The sequence below is a fragment of the Gambusia affinis genome, linkage group LG04 (genome assembly GCF_019740435.1).
Source record: "Gambusia affinis linkage group LG04, SWU_Gaff_1.0, whole genome shotgun sequence".
NCBI classification, from domain to species: domain Eukaryota; kingdom Metazoa; phylum Chordata; class Actinopteri; order Cyprinodontiformes; family Poeciliidae; genus Gambusia; species Gambusia affinis.
This window is the reverse complement of record NC_057871.1, coordinates 13,369,134-13,389,716: the sequence shown is the minus strand read 5'-3', so window position 1 is coordinate 13,389,716 and position 20,583 is coordinate 13,369,134. Positions and strand designations below refer to the sequence as shown.

The following is a 20,583-nucleotide window of genomic DNA, read 5'->3' as shown; positions in this document are numbered from 1 at the left end:
AGTAGAGGTGGAGCCTCCTGCACAACCAACAAGAACACAGCAAGAGGTAAATCAGTTGGCGATTCAATAATCAACTCATGACGATTAATTTGATTAATTGCTTTAGCCTTAGATGTGATGGCAAAAACCGATTACACCTAAACATTCTCCAAAGATGAACAGTTATAACAAAGGTCTAATCTGATCTGGCAGACTAGGATAGCTTATACTAGGAACAAAAACATGGCCGGCGCTCCCCACCTCCTCCAGACGTGGGACTGCCCACAGACGACTCCCCTTCCTCTCCTTGCGCTCCCTTGGTGGGACTCGTCACCTCAGCCTTGCCGCCCTCTTGTGGTGGGATGATGAACAGCGCAGACCCAGTTGGCGTCGGGGTGGGCGTCTCCATGTAGGTGGCGTTGAAGTTGTTGGCGTGGCTGTCGTCCTCGGTGGTGACGCCGTTGTCCGTCTCCCAGCTGTCGCTCTCGTCCTCCCACTCCTCCGTGGACAGGACGCTGCTCGTCTCCTCCACAGAGTCGTAGTCTGTCTCCTCGATCTCAGACTCCACGTTGTAGAGGTGCTGAGAAGGAAAACGTCAGACTGAGTAAAGTAGGTCTTACTGAGTAAATCCAGGTTTAAAATGTGAATTTTTACTTGAGGCAGGACGATGGTTTTGGAGTTGTCGGCCCAGACGACCTCCACTTTACTGCTCACATCCACCCGGGACACCTGACCCACTGACGTCTGGAGACAGAACAATTTGATTTGAATTAAACTGAAACAAATTAACTTTATGATGATATTCTAACTTACTGAGGTTCACCTGAACAGAACCTGCATTAGTAAGATCCATTTTTAGACTAGTTAGCAGCATAACAACACTGGCATGAGGCTCACTGTCTGAATAACACATTTGGATGATTTTACTTCCACACAACATGGATTGGTCTAGTCCAAGTAGAAATGTTTTTACCTCATTCTCGCAGTCGTTCTGTCCATTCTCGGAGTTCCATATCCTGATGACGATGTCCGCCGTGCGGAAATGGAAATCTGGATGATCTGCGATGTCGTACACACTGACATCCTCCTCCACACCAATAACCTAAAACAAGAGGAAAAGATACGTTGTTTCTGTTTCCAGCAGATTTCTTTTAAGTTCTCCAAAAGCAGCTGTTGTAAAGAAAATTTTGTTCTTAGTAACTTAAATTAAAAATTTTTTTTAAATTACTTGTCACAATATTTTTTTTTTACCTTTAAAAATCCTCTACAGTAGCAGAAGGAACTGAATACTCCTAAGTTGCTTTTTCATCTGTCGGCCATATTGGATTTAACTAAATTTTCTTGCACTTGCAGTGGATGGCCAGTAGTTGGCAGTGTATTGCATGGTGAACTAGTGTCCACTTCAGTGGTCTGTGTGCATTTATAACTTAAAAATCCACCAGAAACACAAGAATTGGCTTTTAGATGTCTGTTGTCTGCACTGCATGCATGAAACTGTTAATCTAAAAACCTGAGTTTTTTTCTAAACTGGCTCGTTTCCATTAAGCAAATTTATTTTTGTGCTTTCGATTTGTGTAGTTTATGGTTGACAGAAACGCAGCTAGAGTCGATAGCTCTGACTTACCTCGACGTCGTCAGCTGTGGAGTTCAGTTTGATCCATCTGACGACGCATGTTCTGCCTTTATGGTCACCGGACTGGATCACACCGTACACACCTGGATCCTGCAGCGCTTGAGCTGAACACACACACACACACGCACACACGCACACACCCACACACAGAGAGACAGTTCAAATAAAACACAGAAACAATAGTATTATGTAGAAATACAAGGACAAAAATAAGAAAAAAAAAGTCCTAAAGTGGATTGTTAGAAAACAAAACATTCATTTTTGTAATGTGGCACCAAGTGGATAAAATCGCCCAGAACGCTCATAAATTCGGCACAAAAATGAGTCACTTGGTTTGTTAGTCAGAACTAAACCCAGAAGAAAAACCACAAGCACAGCAGCAACATTTCCGACTATTTACACTTGAACCCACATATATCGAACTAGACTCAGAAATATAACTTCAACACTTCAAGATTAAGTTTTCTTTCATCAGTCAAATCAAATCAGTTTTAATTTGTATCGTGCCAAATGACTTCAATATTAAATAGTCTTTGTTTTCAGCAGGACAAATTGAGAATTGCCTGCTTTTGGCTAATTCTGGCACATTTACAGAAATGCTAACTAATGTGCAACATCCACAGCAAATAAAATTAATTTTCTTTTCAGAGGTACTCAGCGAGCGCAGAGAAAACCGTAACATTTTAACAGTTTCACAATGGGCAATTTTATTAATATTAAGGCCCTTTGAGGACATGCGTGATGCCAGAAATGAAAACGAGTTTGACAGTCCGGCTTTTACTTGAGCAGCTTTTACACAACATTCGGATCAGTTACTTGTAAAGTAAAAAGAAAAAATGTGATGTAAAATCTATAAGTACAAACTGTTAATCTTAGGTCTACTCAGAGCAACAGGATGTATGAAACAGGAAATAAAAGGACCTTAGATATGCATAACACACAAAACCCAAGAATATCGGACTAAACTTTTATGCCGGTGCGTCCCTATTGGGTATCAAACTATTTCACGGACAAGCTTCTGACCAACATACAGTCGGAACAAATTAACATTAAGAAAAATAATCACTGCGCTCCACCAACACAGAAAGCAACAAAAAGCTGTGCAGACAATAAAGTCGACTCACGTCGTTTGTCAACCACAAAATCTCCGGGGCAAAACTCGTGGCTGTCCAGGTGCTGGATGGGGATGAGGTCATTGGACCTGATCCCCCTCTCCACCCGTCCATCCTTCCACATCACATCAGCGGTGGTCTTCGTTGATACAACTTCCACTGCCACCCTGATGGCAAAAAAAAAAAAAAAAACACAGAAAAAGTTTTGTTTGAGAAATGTGGAAAATGGTTTTATTTTTATTTTCCCCCTGACATGTTGGGAAGTAGCAAAATAGCATTTTCAAATTTCAAATTAAAATGTTCAAAAATACTTTATTTTTGTTGTAATTCATTTAATTGAAACCCTGTTTTAAGTCAGTGTTTCTCAAACGTTTTAAGGCTGAGGACCACTTAACCCATGTAACAAACATTCATGAACCACCTGCCTTGAAATTGCCCCACAACGTTGAAACCCCTGATTTGATCGGTTTTAATAAAATAAAAATAATACCTGGAGTCCTACCATTCACGGCTTAAAGATGTTCAAAAGAATCAAATCGTTCGTGAACGACACATCAATACTATCAGCAAGTATGACTTACCTTTCTCCGATCACATAATTAATCATGACGTTGTTTTCTTTCCACCGCTATCTAAAGTTTTATGCACCTTGTCCATTATTATCTGGTAACCGTTTGGTAAGCTAGCTATAGCGTCACTGCAATTAAACGGTCGTTTCCATGGAGTACTTCGCGGACCACTAGGTGGCGATACTGTTTTTGTAAGACAGTCTAATGCACCGTCATCTCCATAGGTTCCACGTTAGCATTATATGCTAACGTAACGCATGAAACTCATCCCCAGAACAACATTCGGATGCTGTTAAACTGTCTAAATAGGCTATTTAGACTTCTATCTTTGTGTTTCTGTGAGGAGTTTGACATTTTGCGCAATTCTTTTAGTTCGGCATCATTTAGCTCTCCCTCTTCAACTCTTTCTCCTGTTGCCCGGTTGCGAGTCAGGAGCTGCTGCCCGCGTTGCCATGGCGACTGGGGTGAAACGATCGATAGTGTTACTCGGCCTTACAAATGTGCGATTTATTTGCAATGTGGACACGGGGTGAAATGTGTCTCCTCTGGTCTACTGGTGAAGGTTGGTGTTGACAGTCAGTCTGACGGATGACTGTCAGACTGGCTGCAGTGCTGAGGAAGTCGCCGTAAAAGTCTTCAGTAACACAGAAAACAAGTCGCTAGATTTATTACTTTTTTAAGTAATAGGAGGAGTCTAAAAATCCCAGTAAATATAGCAACAAAGTGGACATCCGTGCTTCTCATCCTGATCACAGCCCCACACTCTGTCAAGTCTCTTGGCTCCGCCCACTTTGCTGCCATTTTTTCCCCGAATTTCCCCGAGGACTTGGCTGAGCTTTCAGAGATTAGCTACTCTTTGAGATTATATGCTGCAGTATAATTTTAGAAAATCAAAATGCAGATAAGCTCCAGCATGTTTTTACATTGATATAAGTCTATTGTTACAGTCATTAAGATTTCTATCTTCATGTTGGGATTTATAAATACTCTCATTTCCAAACAAGAATGCAACAAATCCTTGTGTTTCTGCGGTTTGTAACGTTGATCCTTCATGTTTATGTGGCAATGAAATGTGAACCAAGCAACAGAAACAAAACTCCTCACTCATTAGTTCAGCTAGAAACACCTGATCTCTGAAACAGAGCAGAAAGACATCCACTTTCAGAGTGGATGAGGAGATAAAAAGGTAGAGGATAAAAATCCATGCTAACCCACCGGTCTCCACGCTTAAACTCTCGGGAGAACTTGGTCCTCTTCTTTTTATGCTTCCTCTTCAGGTTGCGGATGGAGAGCGGGATGCTCTTCTTGCGGTTGGTTCCCAGGCCGCCACTCTGGGACGAGGCGGTGGAGCTGGCTGACGATGTGAGAGAGCTACACACACAGGAAACAGTAGTTTGTTCATTAATTCACAACCTTCAGCTCACAAATAAAAAAAAACAAACAAACAAAACACATGTTAAAATACTAATAACAGAAGGTAAAAATGTTTTCTGAATGCTTCATTACTTGATTAAGGTCTTAAAATAGAAATGAAGTGGGATGGATGTAAAGAAATTTAAAGTTCATGCTCAGATCTTTCAGAGGTAATCATTAAAATTTCAGAGAACGAGTAGAAAATCTGCAAGAAACAACAGATTAAACAAGCCCTGAATTTTTCAATTTGGTTCAGATTCAATGATTTTAATTAAAAAATTATCTCTAATTTGACAGGATTATATTTTGTGTGTCTTGGTTATACATAATAGTTAACTTTTATTCCTGTGTTTTTGTACAAATTATTGAATGAGATGTTTTCAAATGTATGACAACTTAAACAAAAACAAAACATTTGTAGTATGCTTTTAATACTTAAAATCTGACATTTTTATTTATTTAATGCAACTATTATTTTTGAATATTTGCTGTTTTAGAATAAAATTTACTATAAAATGTATCCAAGTTATGTATGGGTAACTCAATTTATCTTGTAGTTGTTCTTTGTGTCTTTTAAATTAAATATTACAACATCTATTCAAAAACATTTTTTGAATCAACTACAATTTCAACTTAATTTTAATTTATTCTTTTAATTTATTTCAACTGAAATTCCTTTAAAATGTCTTGTTTTAATAGTTTCCATTGGGTGAAGCCGTTTTTCATCTACTGTAAATTTAACAATTTGGACACATTAGATGAAAAGCAAAAAAAACACATTATTTTGCAACTTATGAGAATCAATACTGCTTTTTAAAAAAAATGTTTCTAGACTCATAATACATATTTTTGTTTACTGCACTCGTACATTTTGAGTAATATTTTTCTCCCTAAACCAGAGAAATATGATGTTTACTTGCATCAAATAAAAACTCACATACACTTTTTTAAAATAAATAAATCTCTGCTAAATGCCACGATAATAAGAGACATAATTTCTGGTGGTTTTAACTGAACTAAAGCCAAAAATAAGACGTCTGTACCTTTCTGTTTTCACCTGTTAATAAACTCAACCCAGCCTGGAAAATGACCATCAGAGCCACCAAATGTTGGTAAACAAACCTGGTGTCATCAGTGTCCTCCGCGCCTTCGTCATCTGCATCCTGCTCTCCGTGTTCAGCCGCGTTGTCGTTGGCGCTCTTTGGATCCACCGGGTTCTGACCCGGCGTTACCGGGCCGTTGTTGAGATGGGGTGAGTCGGTCTGCTCCGACTTGTGGTCACCTGTTGGAAAGCAGAGAGAGTAACGATTCAATCGGTGAACCAGGCGCTTTCTGTGACTCATCTGTGAATGCTTACCTTGAAGGTCAGCATGTTCCGTTTTCCTTCCAGGCTCCTTTTTGAAAACTCTTTTTAGCTGCAGCAGGAAAATATACCGAGAGTTTGCGTTATAAAACCACTTTTGATTTTCACAATAAAAGCATTCACTATTCAGAATTTTTTTTATGGTTTTTTTTTCAAAATAAAACAAAAAAAAAATAGAGATTCACAGGTATATGTTGCATCTTATCAGCATTAAGTGTTTATATTAAATCAAGTAAAAGTAAAAAGTACAGTGTAGTAAAAACACTCCTAAAAGTAAATTTTTCCAAAAGTTACTTAAGTGAATGTAACTGAACAAATGTAACTAGTTACAAGCCAACTCTGATCACAGATGATCAATCTAATTAGGTTTTTCAATTAACAGCAAGAGAAGATTTTATGCTTTTAAACTACATTTACAGCCATTAACCACAGATAAAACACACAGGTAAAAAAACTTTACTGCACCTTTCTAGCAATCGGGTCCTCTGGTAGAAAATGGGCCCCTTCGGGTCCGTCACAGGTCATGCATGTGGCGCTGCCTTTGGCAGGGATGATGTACAGGGCTCTTTCTCCCAGCTCCCTCTGGGTGTGGTCATAGTAACCCAAACGCCTCACCCTGCGACCAGTCAAAGGGCGGCTTTGCTCAAATACGACACAATCACACATGAGAAATGGCCTTTCAACGTAACAATGTTTACACCTTTAAAGGAACACGAGTTCTTTAAATCTAGACTAAAAACTGCCCGTTTAGTTGATTTTGAAACATAAACCAACATTCTGATGTGTAATGATGCTTACACTTGACAACGTGTAAAGCTTCAATGGTTTCCTGCGTGTTCTATGACTTTGTATTTTTATGTTTTTATGACGTAAAGCACTTTGAAATGCACTTTTGCTGAAATGTTCTATACAGATAAACTTGATTGATATACACTAAACATTCATCCCTCAAATCATCAGCACTGCTGTCTTGTGTCACTTGGTCCAGTACTTCAGCAAACCATTATATTTAGGACTCGAATGATTCGAGTACATCGATTATTAAAATTCCTCGAGGAAAATGTAGCTGCCTCAAAAATTGTGTTTTGTTATTTAGTGCACCGTGTTCTGGCCGGATCGTTGTTTGCGTTGGGCAGCGCTCTCACTTCTGCCTGTAAGTTGTTACTAAGTGTTTGCAGCATAACATTGCATCGTTTTTTGGGGAGCCAATATGCATCTTTAAATCTGGCGCGATGCTTGGAGTACGACATCTTTACGTTCTCCAAAAGAGGGCAAAATTGTGCCACTCGTCTTACTCTGCAATGTTATAAATAGACAAATATTATCACCATGAAGCATTAGGTTGGTTGAAATTAAGGCGCAAATTCCCCTTCTACACATTTTTAGAAATATTGTACTATATAATCAACTGTTTTATATAATCAGCTTTTATTTAGCCAAACTTGGCACAATTTTAGTATAAGAAATGCTTTAAAAGGTTGTTTTATTCTTCCACCATGTAACATGAATGCTGAACTCCCTTCATCTGTAATGTAACAAATGCTAGACATTTTAAGAGTCTTGCTTAGTTATTTTATTACATAGTATAATTGTGAAACTAATTAATGTGACTTACTTAGTTTATTATATAAACCAATGAATCACATTTATTTGCATGGCACATTTCAGCAACAAGGCAGTTCAAAGTGCGTTACATCATAAAAAACACAGAAAAAATACAAAGTTGTATAAAGTGTGATAATTACGCATTTATGAATCGTGTGCTCTGTCTCTAATATTGTTTTAAGTGTGTGTAACTGATTTTGTAATAAATGTTTTTATGATGTGGACCCCAGGAAGAGCAGCCATTGTTACTCCAATGGCAAATATTGATCCAAATAAACAAATAAATGCATAAATCCCACGTCTCCTTAAAGCTGATGAAATCTGACAGGACGTTCAGCAGGAAGTGTAGACCATCCAGACGTCACATGGAGGAGAGAGGGGGCGGACGTGAAGTGAAGGATTGACTGACCTGTGAAGATTTTCCTGTGTGATGGTGGAGGGAGGTGGATACACGCTGTCAGAGCCTTTAGGAGAGTAGCTCTTGGTGATCCACGTCACTTTCAGCTCCACAACTTTCACCTGACAGAAACACAAAACTCCAGGATTTAGAACAACCAAACGTGCAGAAACACATGGAGATGCATTTAAGATGTCTGTTGATTTCTGGTCACCCTCTGACCTCTTCCACCACCACTCTGAACTTGCACTTTCTGCTTAGGACAGGTTTGACCCCTGACAGCCACTGTACATTAGAGAAGACCTTAGCGGGTCCGATCAGAACCTGGCCCGGGTAGAAACCGTACGCCTCGTCGAAAAACAAACCCTGAAGAAGAAACAGAACAGCAACAACGTGAACAAATGTTACAGTAAATTTAATTAGGTTCACAAAATAGCATTTTTCAATTTGTCGACATTTTCAGAAAATGTGAAACCAAAAAAAAAAAAAAAAAATTTTTAATTTTAAGACAAAAGAGGCAAGGAAATAAAATTGTTTGTCTTTTTCTTCTGAAACTTCTTAAATAAATTCTAGATCAATGGATTTCATTTTGATGCACTAGATTAATTACTGGTACAATTAATTATCCAGCAAAATTAATTATTGAAAAAATAAACTGCATTTTTTTGCCCCATCTTAAAATAAAGATTTATTTTTTCTTTTGCTTCACATTTCCTGAAAATGCTGATAAATTGATTGCAGTTTCTGCAGTCCTTACTGACCAAAAGCATAAAAAGTTTTATCTGATTTAATGTCAGACAGTGAGAATAAAAAGTCTGCCTCCAGCTGTTCATTAATAACATAAACTAAGATGAATTTAAAAGAAAATGTTGTAAATCTCAGTGCATGTGTACAACTATTTTTAAATCACAGAGGTTTGAGACAGATTAAATTTCCAGTCCTGATTTTAAATTAATTATTCGTATTATGACCCAAATAACTTCAAATAAGCAGATAAATTGAGAGTTAAAAATACTGCTCAGAAAATAAAACTATAGAAACAGCACTCTTCTTATTTTCTACTTTAGGAACATCAATAAAAACAGAGCTGCTTGCATGCACTGATTTAAACCTCCTTTTAGCTCAGGAGGAACTGAATCCACGTGTTAATAAACATCCGAGGCAAAATAAAGTAAACAAAGGTGACAGAAAAGCTCACAGCTACATACCGAGTCGCTGACATGTGGACAGACGTCGTAAAGCTTGGCGCCGTCTTCGACGCTCATGGAGCATCTGCAGGGAAGCAGAGAGACGGAGCTGAAGCTCAACTGATGTGGCACTCGTGAATCCCACTTAATTTGCTCGCACGTTCTGAGAGACAGACGCACTGCGCTCCAACGTCACGCTCATGCCGGCGCAGGCGGCCTACCTGGCTCCATTGGAGAGCTTGAGGATGATGTGATTGGTCAGATCGTAGACTTTACCCAGCCAGAAGTCATAAGCGATGTAGTCGCCGTACATAAAAGACTGAAAGAAACAAACGCAGTCGATTTTTCACGAGGTGTCGAACTCATTTTCATTCTGGGTCATATCAAGACCAAAGGAACGGCTGTTGCAGAATGTATTGATGAAACCTATTGAACTGTTAAAATAATAATAAAGTACTTCTTAAAATTAAATAATGTTGAACATCTTTTCACACTGATAAGTCTGGAAGGATTTTGTAAATGTCTTGTGTTGCTAATTTGCTAATATTTGCAAGGGATTTTGTGATGTTTGCACTTAAGTATGATGGCGTATTGTACATTAAAAGAAAGAAAGAAAGAAAGATGGAAAGAAAGAAAGGAAACATAAATTTCCACCAAAAAATCTAGAAGAAATAAGATTTCTGACTTTGTAAAGTAAAAAATATTGCTAGAAAAAATTTTAGCGTAATCTCAGAAATGTTCTAGAAAAATAACCTGAAAACAGATTTTTTCCCAAAAATGTCCTATTTTTTTTCCCTTAAAATGAGATTAATCTCAAAATTTCAGGGGGGTTTTTTCTAGAAAACTTTTGTACTCAGTTTTTGTTTTCCTAAAAAAAAAAAAATAATCAAAAAATCTAGTTTTTTCTAACAAATTTTTGACTTTAGAATCTGAGAATGTCCTTGTTGTTTTAAATTAATCTAAAACCTTCAGATTTTGTTTTCTAGAATTTTTTTTTTTTAAAAATCACTTTTTTCCCATAAATTTCTGAGATTTATCTAAAAACTTGAGTTTTTTTCCCAGCAATTTTTTTTTTTACTTTTCCTTGTTATTTTTCAGAAAATTTCTGAGATTCCTTTACTTTAGAAATGTACTTCTCCATTTTATTTCCATCTACAGCAGCCCTAATACGCCGTCCTATGTATGATAATCCGGCCCGCCGCAGCTTTTTATGTGGCCCTCCAGGTTCTAGACCAGGGGTGTCAAAGTCCAGTCCTGGAGGGCCGGTGCCCTGCAACCTTTAGCTGTGCCTCTGCTGCACCACCTGAATAGAATAATTAGGTCATTAAGGCTCTGGAGAACTGATCTACACAAGGAGGAGGAAATTCATCCATTTCATTCCAGTGTTTTGTAGCTGTGGCACAACTAAAAACTGCAGGACAACGACCCTCGAGGACTGGAGTTTGACACCCTGGTTCGCTCTACTTTTTTCCTTTTACAGAGACTAAATTTATTTTATTTTTTTTAAATTTAATTATCTTTCTTAATCCACTTTAAAAATAATATGTTGATGCACATAAACGCAAGGCTTTCCTATAAAAACTGCTGTTACAGTTTTTTTTCACCTGGTTTTATGAATCTAAAATGACCAGAACAATAATAAAAGAGAACAAAAGTATTAGAATAATAAAGCACAGGTAAGTATGAATGAGATGCAGCTGCAAGGTGAAGTTAATACTCTCTTACCCAGATGTGTTGCAGGTCTTTGCTGTTTACTGGGTAAAGAACACAATTTGTTCCCACAAACTTCACAGCACACTCAATATCAATGTTGGTCACAATACCACACTGGTTGTCCTGAAATAACAAAACAGAAACATGTTGATAGTATGAAATGATTCCCAATCCTGCTACAAACTGACTTTGAGTCTTTTTTGTGCCTAAAAGGAGATAAAATAACTCAGATAGTCCATAAATGCTACAGATTAATACAACTCACAATAAAGTGCATTAATTGGGGGACAGAAAATTTGATTCCATCAATTATTTTGATCTAATCCACCAACAAAAAATTGGCACCTCCCGCACATTTTTCATTTAATCAATTAATACTCTCTAGACAATACTAGAAATACATTAAAAGATGCAAATAAATAATTCAGTTTCTTTATTTATTCCTTTAAGGTACACTTTGAGATTTGTTTTACAGAATTTGAATTATGCCACTTGAGGATTTCTGGGTCGAATATATTTACAGACTAAAGCTGTAATCTTAAGCACTAAACATATATATGTTTTTGTATGTTTTTGAGTTAATATCTCCTCTGAGTGTATTCTTCTTCCAGCACATGGCCGTTTTTGAGTCCAATTTGTGAATAATCGAATACTAAACTTACTTGAGGATTATTTTAATAAGTGATCAATGGTAGAGTTCATTTTATGCACTAAATGATAAACAAAGCAGCCACATCTCCCTGTACCTGACAAATGTCTGGTGTTTTATGTTTTTAATCTGAATCGTTTCAAAACTAACTAGCTATATGAATTTATAGCTAGGATGATTATTTGCATTAATAATTAAATTTTTCAACTTCCTGACATTGATGCAAACTTGGTGGGATGTATAACATCTTAAATGTTTTTTGTTTTTTTTAAACAATTTCTAAACAAAGACTAAAGGACGATTTTAGGCTAAAGATTTTCTAATCCTTTTCCAGAAACTGCTTCTCTAAAATTATTGCTTGCAAATTATGCACTCTTCAATACTTATACTTATACTTATACTTATACTTCCAAAGTGTTTTAATACATTTGACTACTTTCGTCTGTCTACAAATTAACATTTTAAATCCAACCCAATCACCAACGACCACATTTGTTATTCACTAGATGCTTCCGTATTTTAAACTAGGCTCGTTACGATAACACATTTTGTTGGATGATAAATTGTGATAAACGATAATGTTGTTGTGTTCTAATAATGGCATAATACTGCAAGAACATACTCGCAGATCAATAAACTTTAAATTCTATTTAACATTTAATCACTGGAACCGCAAGACATTTGACATATCCAAAATAAATAAACCAAACAACAGAAACAACAAATAAAATGACTTAGGAAGCCGCTGTAAATAAAATTATCATAAAAAAAAAAAGAGATAGTTGAGACCAAAGAACCAGACTGAAGACTTTTATCATCCAGTTTTTGGAAAAAGAGAAACACAAAAAAAAGAGAAAACAATAAATCAAGCAAATGAAAATTAGTGAGTTTCTTATAATTTATCATGCAATTAATAGATTTATTGTTAATTGTGACACATTTCAAAAGTTTGGTTAAACAATACGTCATAATATTGTGCTACAAGTTGAATTTCTAAACTATTACATGCAATTTTGTTTTAACTGATGTAAAAGCTTAAAGGTTTGAAGGCAGTGCAAGTTAATTACATCTTCAAGCATCAACTTATGTTAAATTTTTGAACGAAAAAGCCTCTTTAAACCTTAACGCAGCGTTAGCGTTCAGGCTGAATTGCTGAATAAAACAAAGAAAGACCTTCTGCTCTCCTGGAAGTGGCTTGTCCCAATAATATTCCAGTCATGTTCAGCAAATGGTACTCTGAACTGTGTCATGACTCATAAATAGAGGGAGCTAATTGGAAAAAAAGCACTAAAATGACAGAAAGGAAGAAGTGCAGGAAGTATGTAATAAAAAAAGGGTTTCACTTACAGCAGAATTGTTCCTGCGCACGATGTCTCTAATGACAATAGATCGGTCTTCAAGCTTCAGCTGGAGAAGAGAGAAAAATGGAAGATGGTTAGCAAAGCAGGTTCAGAAAGAAACTGCAGAGTCTCGGTGCAAAACCGGATCAGTACTTTCCCATAGAAACGGCATAAGAACTCCAGTTATCAGAAGAAGAATTCACTGTAGTTTCTGCAGAAATATTTCCTTTATAGCAGCATCCATATGCAACATTTGGTGACCTCTGACAGCAGCTAAAGGATTTCCTCTGCAGGAAACACATTTCGATGACCCAACAACCAGAGAAGTAAAAACATATGTATTCATTTAACAGTTATTGAATCGGCATCTTACCGTTTTTTAATGTACTTTTAGACAGTTTGAAGAGTTAAACATGAAATAACAACCAGGTTCTTAGCGGGAGATTGTGCAAACTTTCCTCGTATATGAAGTTACACACCGGAACAGAAGGGGGCATTATCTCCTGTATTATCTGGGGAATATGTTATTTAAATATATTTACAGTTTTACCCTTTGCTTTGGTTCAGCTGACCTACTGCAAAACATTTAGGTCTCTGCATAACAATGCAACTCATCACTTAAGGTTCTGCACATCTCAACAAAAGGCAAAGTTGTTAACTCAATAAGTAGAAAAGCAAAACTAAGAAACTACGATTGTCGAATTATTAGGCCGGTCGCAATAAACAATAAATCAATTAATAACATGATAAATTAAAACTTTTGACCTCATTTTAATTATCGCCGTTATCGTCTCTTCCGGCATTTTTCTCTTTCTGTTGATGACACTGAATGAAAAAAGGCTCAACTCCGCTGCTCTCCACTGACCCTCCCTTCCTCATTTCTCTATTGTAATGCCCAGCGTACACGACACCATCTTAGAGCTGTTGGCGGATTGTAAAACCTGAGATCACACTTTAGCCGACAGAAATCCTTGGTATAACGGTTCCATCGGGTTCGATGTGCCGTGTGATGTCCAACAATGGGCACAACTAATTTTAAAATCAGGCATTAATCAATATTTTACTACAATCTATCTGCAACGCATGTGGCTCTAGTGTCAGCGCAACATCCTGACTGAATGAAAATCATTAGAACCGATTTATGTCACGTTAACGAAGAACAGCTGCAAAGTTACCGGGTTCATCAACGTAGCGATTTTGCTCCAACTCCTCCCCTCGTCATTTCTATATTCTTTGCACGAAATGTTTTATAAACATTAATGTTGTTTCCACATATCATCTCCAATGTCCGCTGGACTTCGCGTTGCGCCGTGTCAGCTGTTTGGGATTCCCCTCTGTAATTTCCTCTCAGAAAACACGGAGCAGAATCCGGCTTTCTGATTGGCTACCTGTCACATTCAACAGGCTGCAGTAACGATCCCAGTGGGGAAAACCCCTGAATTAGATCGGAGGGGCCACAACGATCTAGCGTAACACACCACACACTACAGGATGATCGGTTACGAAATCACAAGTGACAATCTTGGAACATCAACATTCTAAGATTGTCATAAGGGGAAAATGTAGGTGTGAACTAACGTGTAGTGTGAACTATTGCATCAGGTAGTCGATGTGCCCGTCTTCTCTATTTAAATCTAATGGTTACTGAAGTGCAATATGGTAAACAGACTTTATAATCTGCACTCTTTTGGTTGAATGCAGTATTTATTTCCACTTTGGCTTTATGTTATTTCGTTTTTATTCAAGTACATTTTTGTTATTGGAGACTGAGAATGCATTTTATTTTTGATTGTTTTGTTTATTTTGTTTATCAGTTCCAGTGTTGGGTGTTCTTATAATAAAGTGTATCTATCTTTGGCAAGAAATTGCAGGCATGACTGGAATTATGTCATTTCCATTAAATCATTGTAAAAAGGTCTTCAAACAATATTATCGTTTATCGCAATAATTTTTGAGACAATTAACTGCTCAGCAAAATTTGTGATTGTGACAGGCCTACGTATTATATTGATCCTTAATAATCTTTTGTTTAACTAGAGGCTCCCAACTATCTACTTCCATTTACAGTGGATGAAGGCCTCTTTCTTTCCACATTAGGGCCTGCAGACATTTTTCATTTTGTACCTTTCTCCAGATTTGTGCCTGGAGAGAATCCAGTCTCTTTGACAAGCACCGTCTGCTGTGGGAGATCATTTAGACAGATGTGTGCCTTTCCAGGTCCTGTCCAATCTACCGAATTTCCCACAGGTTGATGAAAATTAATCTGTAGAAACATCTGAAGGAATATCAGTGGAAACACGATGCAAATGAATTCAATTTCGAGCTTCATAGCTCACTTTTACTTATAAAATTTTAAGAAAACAAGCTTTTAATGGTCAATATGATTATTTCTAAAATAAGGTGTGGGCTTTTAGCATATTGTTTATTACTTATCGCGATAAATTTCTTATGGCAAAAACGATAAATAACAATGATGTTTAAACGCCCCTAAACCTGTCCATATTGTCAGAAATGTTTACCATTTCCCCATTGTTTGTTCAATGAACACATTAAGGAATACCAATAAATTTGAAAATACAGGCACAGTGTGAAGCTTAATTACACCAATCATTTTTCTTCATGAGACTGGTGTCCGAAAGAACCACATTATAAGAGTGTAATTTGTGTTTGTGAGGCTATAATTACCTAAAAAAACAACTGATATTTATTTTTATCCGTTTCTGGAGGAGGGGGTTTCCCCACAGGTGTCGAAATGGTAATGAAATATATGTAACATTGGTAAATATCGGTCAGAACAGCAATATTAACACCAGATATCAATATCAGCCCTTCTTCTTATCACTTTCATTGTTCTCACAATATCACTGCAAAGTATCATCATTAAACTTTAAGTCAATATCGCCCTAATGATATCCTAAAACATTAACTCGTTTATTTTTAGGATTTTTTTCCAACCCGTCAGTGAAATGCTTTCATTTGTGAACTAATGTAGGTTTTTGCCTCTGATTTTGTAAACCAAATGTAAAATAATTAAGCAGCTAATTATTTATTTAAAAAAACTGAGCTGGTTAAATAAACAAATTTGCTTTTCTTTTGGGGTTAGTGATGTCTCCATCCCCTCCTGGGCAAAACTGAGCCAGCAAAACTGAATCTAGTATAAAAATAAAAAGATTAAATAAAAATAGGGGATTCATGACATTATTTACACTATATAGCTGGAAAAAAAAAAACATACTTATTGTTTTATAGCTGAACTTCCACTTAGAGGGATTACCACAACACAGGCCCTAACCCCACTAATCACAGAAATGCCTTGTATTAGTTACTAACTAATGAAAGAGGCTGCAGACGGTTTTAATTGTGGGCTCTGTAATCATGTTGCCTTTGTTGTGAATCATCAGTGAAGTCCTGTTTAACTGTACAGCTGTGTAGCACCAGCTGGTCTCAATGTGACGCCGCCTCTTCGCTTCAAACAATCACGGCCGATCAAAATTATGTAAACTAAATAACAGCAGATTTTTCCTTTCACATAAGAGATTTGACACATTTTGGTGAACAATAAATATCTTGTTACATAGTGCTGATTACATTTCAGGTGAGAAAAAAAAGCTATTGAGCATTAATTTATCTTGTAAAGGTGTTAATGAGATGTTATTTATTTTATTTGTTGATTTCACTTTATTTGTACATTTTCATTGATGCAGGGAAGATAAAATAAAATCATTATTTTATTTCACTTTAAAACATGTTAATCTTGACATAATTCAATTCTTAATTTATCAAGAATCTAGAAACAAAGAAAGTGGCTAACTGTTCTTAAAAGTAAACCTGAATTGAATCAAATCTGTTCCCTTTGGACAGAGTTTTGGAAAACGGATTAAAGTCTCTGTGATCAGTGAAAAATCTAAGTGTTTCATACCTGGAGCTGGCCAGAAGGCTTAAAAATAAAATCTCACATTTTTACATAGCAAATCAGATCTCTGTATAAAAAAATGTCTCCCTTTATTTTTCCCAAATGGGACACATCACAAAAAATCCACTTTTAGCCCCTAAACCTGTTTTATTGGGTACTTTGAGTCTCTCGGAGAGCAGAAAAGTTGGATTTAGTCTCTACTGGTGCTGCTGAGATGCATTTAGGTTCTGTTTGTATCATATTTTTCAACCCATTCAGTTTTCTCTTTTCAAATGAAGTAATCTGTTTTTACAATAATGTCAAAGTATTTGCCATTTTTAGTAGCAGAACTGTTAAAAAAAAAAGGTCATCAAATTCTGGCTAAGCAATTTTGCAACTCTGCCATTTTTATTTCTTGCAACAAATGCTTTTAGTCCAAGTTCAAAGCAGCAGAAATTACCAGTAGATAAATCAAAATGTTGGGTAGATGGGTGTGTTAACCACATGATCCTTTACACTATTAACCAGCGTCACTTTGCTGAACAAAGACGACTTTTCCCACTGATGTGGGAACATTTATAAGAAAAATAAAATGTATTCACGCATGTCGAAGAGGTTCTCCCCCATTATCAAAAAGGATTTACTAACAAAAATGTCAAAAATTAAATCTGATTAATTGATCACTTTACTCCATCGCCCAGCCCTAATGATACCCAATAAGTCACCTGGCCTTCTTGAAGACAGAAGTTTGCACAGAAATATCCCAGACAATATGATGATCATATTATAAATAAAATTATTGAAAAAGGACAAACAACCTGATAAAGAAGGCTGGTTCTGTTCTGGGGGCGACTGTGGAACCTCTAAACATGGCGATCCAAAGAATGATTCTTCATAAAATCAAGAAAATTATGGACAAACCTGACCATAGGCAAACTAAGTCTCTCTTCAGTCAGGGGCTTCTTCAAATTTGTTGTAACACAGACAGCTACAAGAGATCTTTCCTGCCAACAGCCATCTCTGTCTACGGTAACTCTTTGAAGAATTTGAATTAAAAGGAGCTACAACAACACTTAATTTCCCTTTGGGATCAATAAAGCACTTTCAAATTTGAATGTAAGATCACACACCAAAAATCAAGTTTCTGTGAACCGAGATAAGCGAGAAATATAATCTCAGCTCATTCAAATAGCACAATGTGAACATTATTTGAGTAAATTGGGTCACTAAGGAGCACTGCGGCAGACACAGAACAAAATTAATCTAAAATAAATGAATAAATCAAAGATGATGCGTCATTAAACATTCCTCTCTACCTGTGAGAGAAGCTTTAGGACCAGATGCTCTGCTTTCATGAACAAGCAAACACAGACAAGAAGGAAGCAGAGGAAGAGACTGTGATGAAGAGGAGCTGCTGAATGTTAAATATTCAACAGCAGGGTGAGGCTGTTTTCCATGAATTTCACCAAACTGAGGAAACAGGATCATAATATTGGGTAAGCAGAGAGGAAGGCGGCTGAATAAACCAGAGAAACACAATGAAAAATGAGGAATGAATCAGAACTGAAGCCATTATCGACTAATTGTTAGAAGATAAGACTACATGATGAATCAATAGCTGGAGGACAAAATTTAATTTATTAAACGTTGCTGGTACTTTAAAAATAGGCAATAGGTTGTAATTTTAGAAAAATTAGAAAATTCAAAATGTTTACTTGTAAATAACAGGAGTAGGCCCATCACAATGATAAATTTTACTGGACGATAAATTGTCCCAGAAGTTATTGCGATAAACAATAATGTTGACCATTTTCAAGAAACAAAACGATAACAGCATAATAACGCAAGAACACATTTTCAAACATGGATAAACTTTAAATTCTAATGATCTGGAAGACATTTAAAATATCCAAAATAAATACACAAAACAGAAACGACAAATAAAATGAATAATGAAGTCTTTAAAAAAAAATGTGTCCTTCAAAAAAGTGCTAGATGAGACCAAAGCACCAGACTGAAGACCAGTTTTGGTAGGAAAAAGAGAGGGAAAAAAAAGAGAGAAAAAAAAAGATAAATCATGCAAATGGAAATTATTGAGCCTGTTTTAATTTACCATACAATTAATTGATTTATTGTTTATTGTGACAGGCCAAGACTTGGATGCAATTTGCATCTACTGGTTCCTGCATAGCATTTGATGGTGGATGTGATGCAGCCGATACCAGGAGTGTTTGGGTCGGGATGACTGGACCTTCACAGTGTTTAGAAATGCCACTTCTGTAAGGCAACGCTCCCTCTGTTACACTGTCAACGCACAGAAATGCAAACAAAAACATGCCTCAGTTCTTGGCAGCAACTCTGATTTGTCATTGTAACCCAATAACACTGACTTCTGGGAGCAGCAGACTGTGTGTGTGCGTGTTTGTACAGAGGATCCAATCGATCAGTCGCCATGTTTTCTTGTAATCTATTGAACAACAGACGACCTTTCTCTCAGGTCTCAACTGCTTGACGCCTCAGCAGCACACACTTACACAACACACACTCACACCGACTTGCCTGCAAGCCTGTCTAAACCTTTTAGCTGAGAGAAGCACCAACACTTGGAGCTCTTCTTCATTAATATTCTTTCAATGCATCATGCTGCATTGCGCTACTATAGTAACACATTTTCTCACCTTCAGACAGGCAGTGTTGAAATCGGCTGCATTTAGCCTCTCTCTGAAAGTCAAGAACAGTCTGATAGAGCAAACATTTGGCTTTTGAGCAACGTGAACAACAGAGCTGTCCTACTAAACCGTTACTAAAAAGAGAAAGAGCCAAAGCCTAGAAACTTTTGAGCAACGTGAACAACAGAACTGTCCTACTAAACCGTTACTAAAAAGAGAAAGAGCCAAAGCCTAGAAACTTGAGACTTTAGACCTTTCCTAAATTAATGTTAACAACCTACTATTTTTCAACTGCTGAGTAATTTTTAATAGACACAAATTAAACCAGTAAAATTTCTGGTTATTCCTGAGCAATGAGATTTATTTAGGATCAATACTAAAATGACTAAAAACAGCCGTTAAAAATTACTACATTCCTGTATGAGTGAGTATTCACACAAGGAAAGTCCTTTGGTCCTCTGCTTTGGTTCAGACCAAAAGTGGACAACAGCAGTGCACCTTTTATGGAAGTAATAATGGCCGCCGTCGTCTATGGAAGCCGACGGTGTTGTCACAAAGTTTTTGATGAGACAAAAGATGATACAACAAGAAGAAAGTACAACTGGTGATAGCATTTCGTAGAGAATTAAGTGCTACCTCTGTAGAGAAATGACAGTTTTCAGCCATCGTTTATGTCCAGATTAACTGTGTTTGACTGTTTCTGGTGCAGAATTAGGATGCATGTCTCACGTTAACGATGTAAAAGCCAGATGAAATGTGACACCACTTGGTTACCTGGTTCTGTTCTGAGTGCAGATACTTTGAAAACAATTGTATACCTAACTGATGTTGCATCACATACTGGACAATAAATCAATAACAATATAACTTGTGACAGACATGTCATCAGTATCAATACATAATATGTCTGACAGAGTATTCATTAATTTCACTGAACTCTCACAACTAACTCACTTGCTCTTTGGTTACCTAGCAACTCATTAATTTTTGGTTACCTAGCAACAACCTGTTGAGTAACTTGCGCAGCAGCAGTTTCAGATTCAGGGGAACTAAGGTAAAACA

At 36.8% G+C, this 20,583-nt stretch overlaps 1 protein-coding gene across 2 annotated transcripts in view; it reads right to left on the bottom strand.

Annotated features, from left to right (window-relative positions):
- ube2o (ubiquitin-conjugating enzyme E2O) overlaps positions 1-20,583 on the bottom strand; it is a 43,766-nt gene that overhangs the window by 8,105 nt on the left and 15,078 nt on the right. For both annotated transcript variants that reach the window (XM_044115461.1, XM_044115458.1), the window contains exons 2-16: positions 12,968-13,027; positions 10,984-11,094; positions 9,480-9,577; positions 9,280-9,343; positions 8,294-8,437; positions 8,084-8,193; positions 6,535-6,685; positions 6,064-6,121; positions 5,829-5,988; positions 4,509-4,664; positions 2,737-2,891; positions 1,604-1,716; positions 953-1,081; positions 634-723; positions 241-559 (exon numbers count right to left, since the gene is read on the bottom strand). In XM_044115461.1, the coding sequence (XP_043971396.1) occupies positions 241-559; positions 634-723; positions 953-1,081; positions 1,604-1,716; positions 2,737-2,891; positions 4,509-4,664; positions 5,829-5,988; positions 6,064-6,121; positions 6,535-6,685; positions 8,084-8,193; positions 8,294-8,437; positions 9,280-9,343; positions 9,480-9,577; positions 10,984-11,094; positions 12,968-13,027 (1,918 nt within the window). The remainder of the gene's footprint in view (positions 1-240; positions 560-633; positions 724-952; positions 1,082-1,603; positions 1,717-2,736; positions 2,892-4,508; positions 4,665-5,828; positions 5,989-6,063; positions 6,122-6,534; positions 6,686-8,083; positions 8,194-8,293; positions 8,438-9,279; positions 9,344-9,479; positions 9,578-10,983; positions 11,095-12,967; positions 13,028-20,583) is intronic.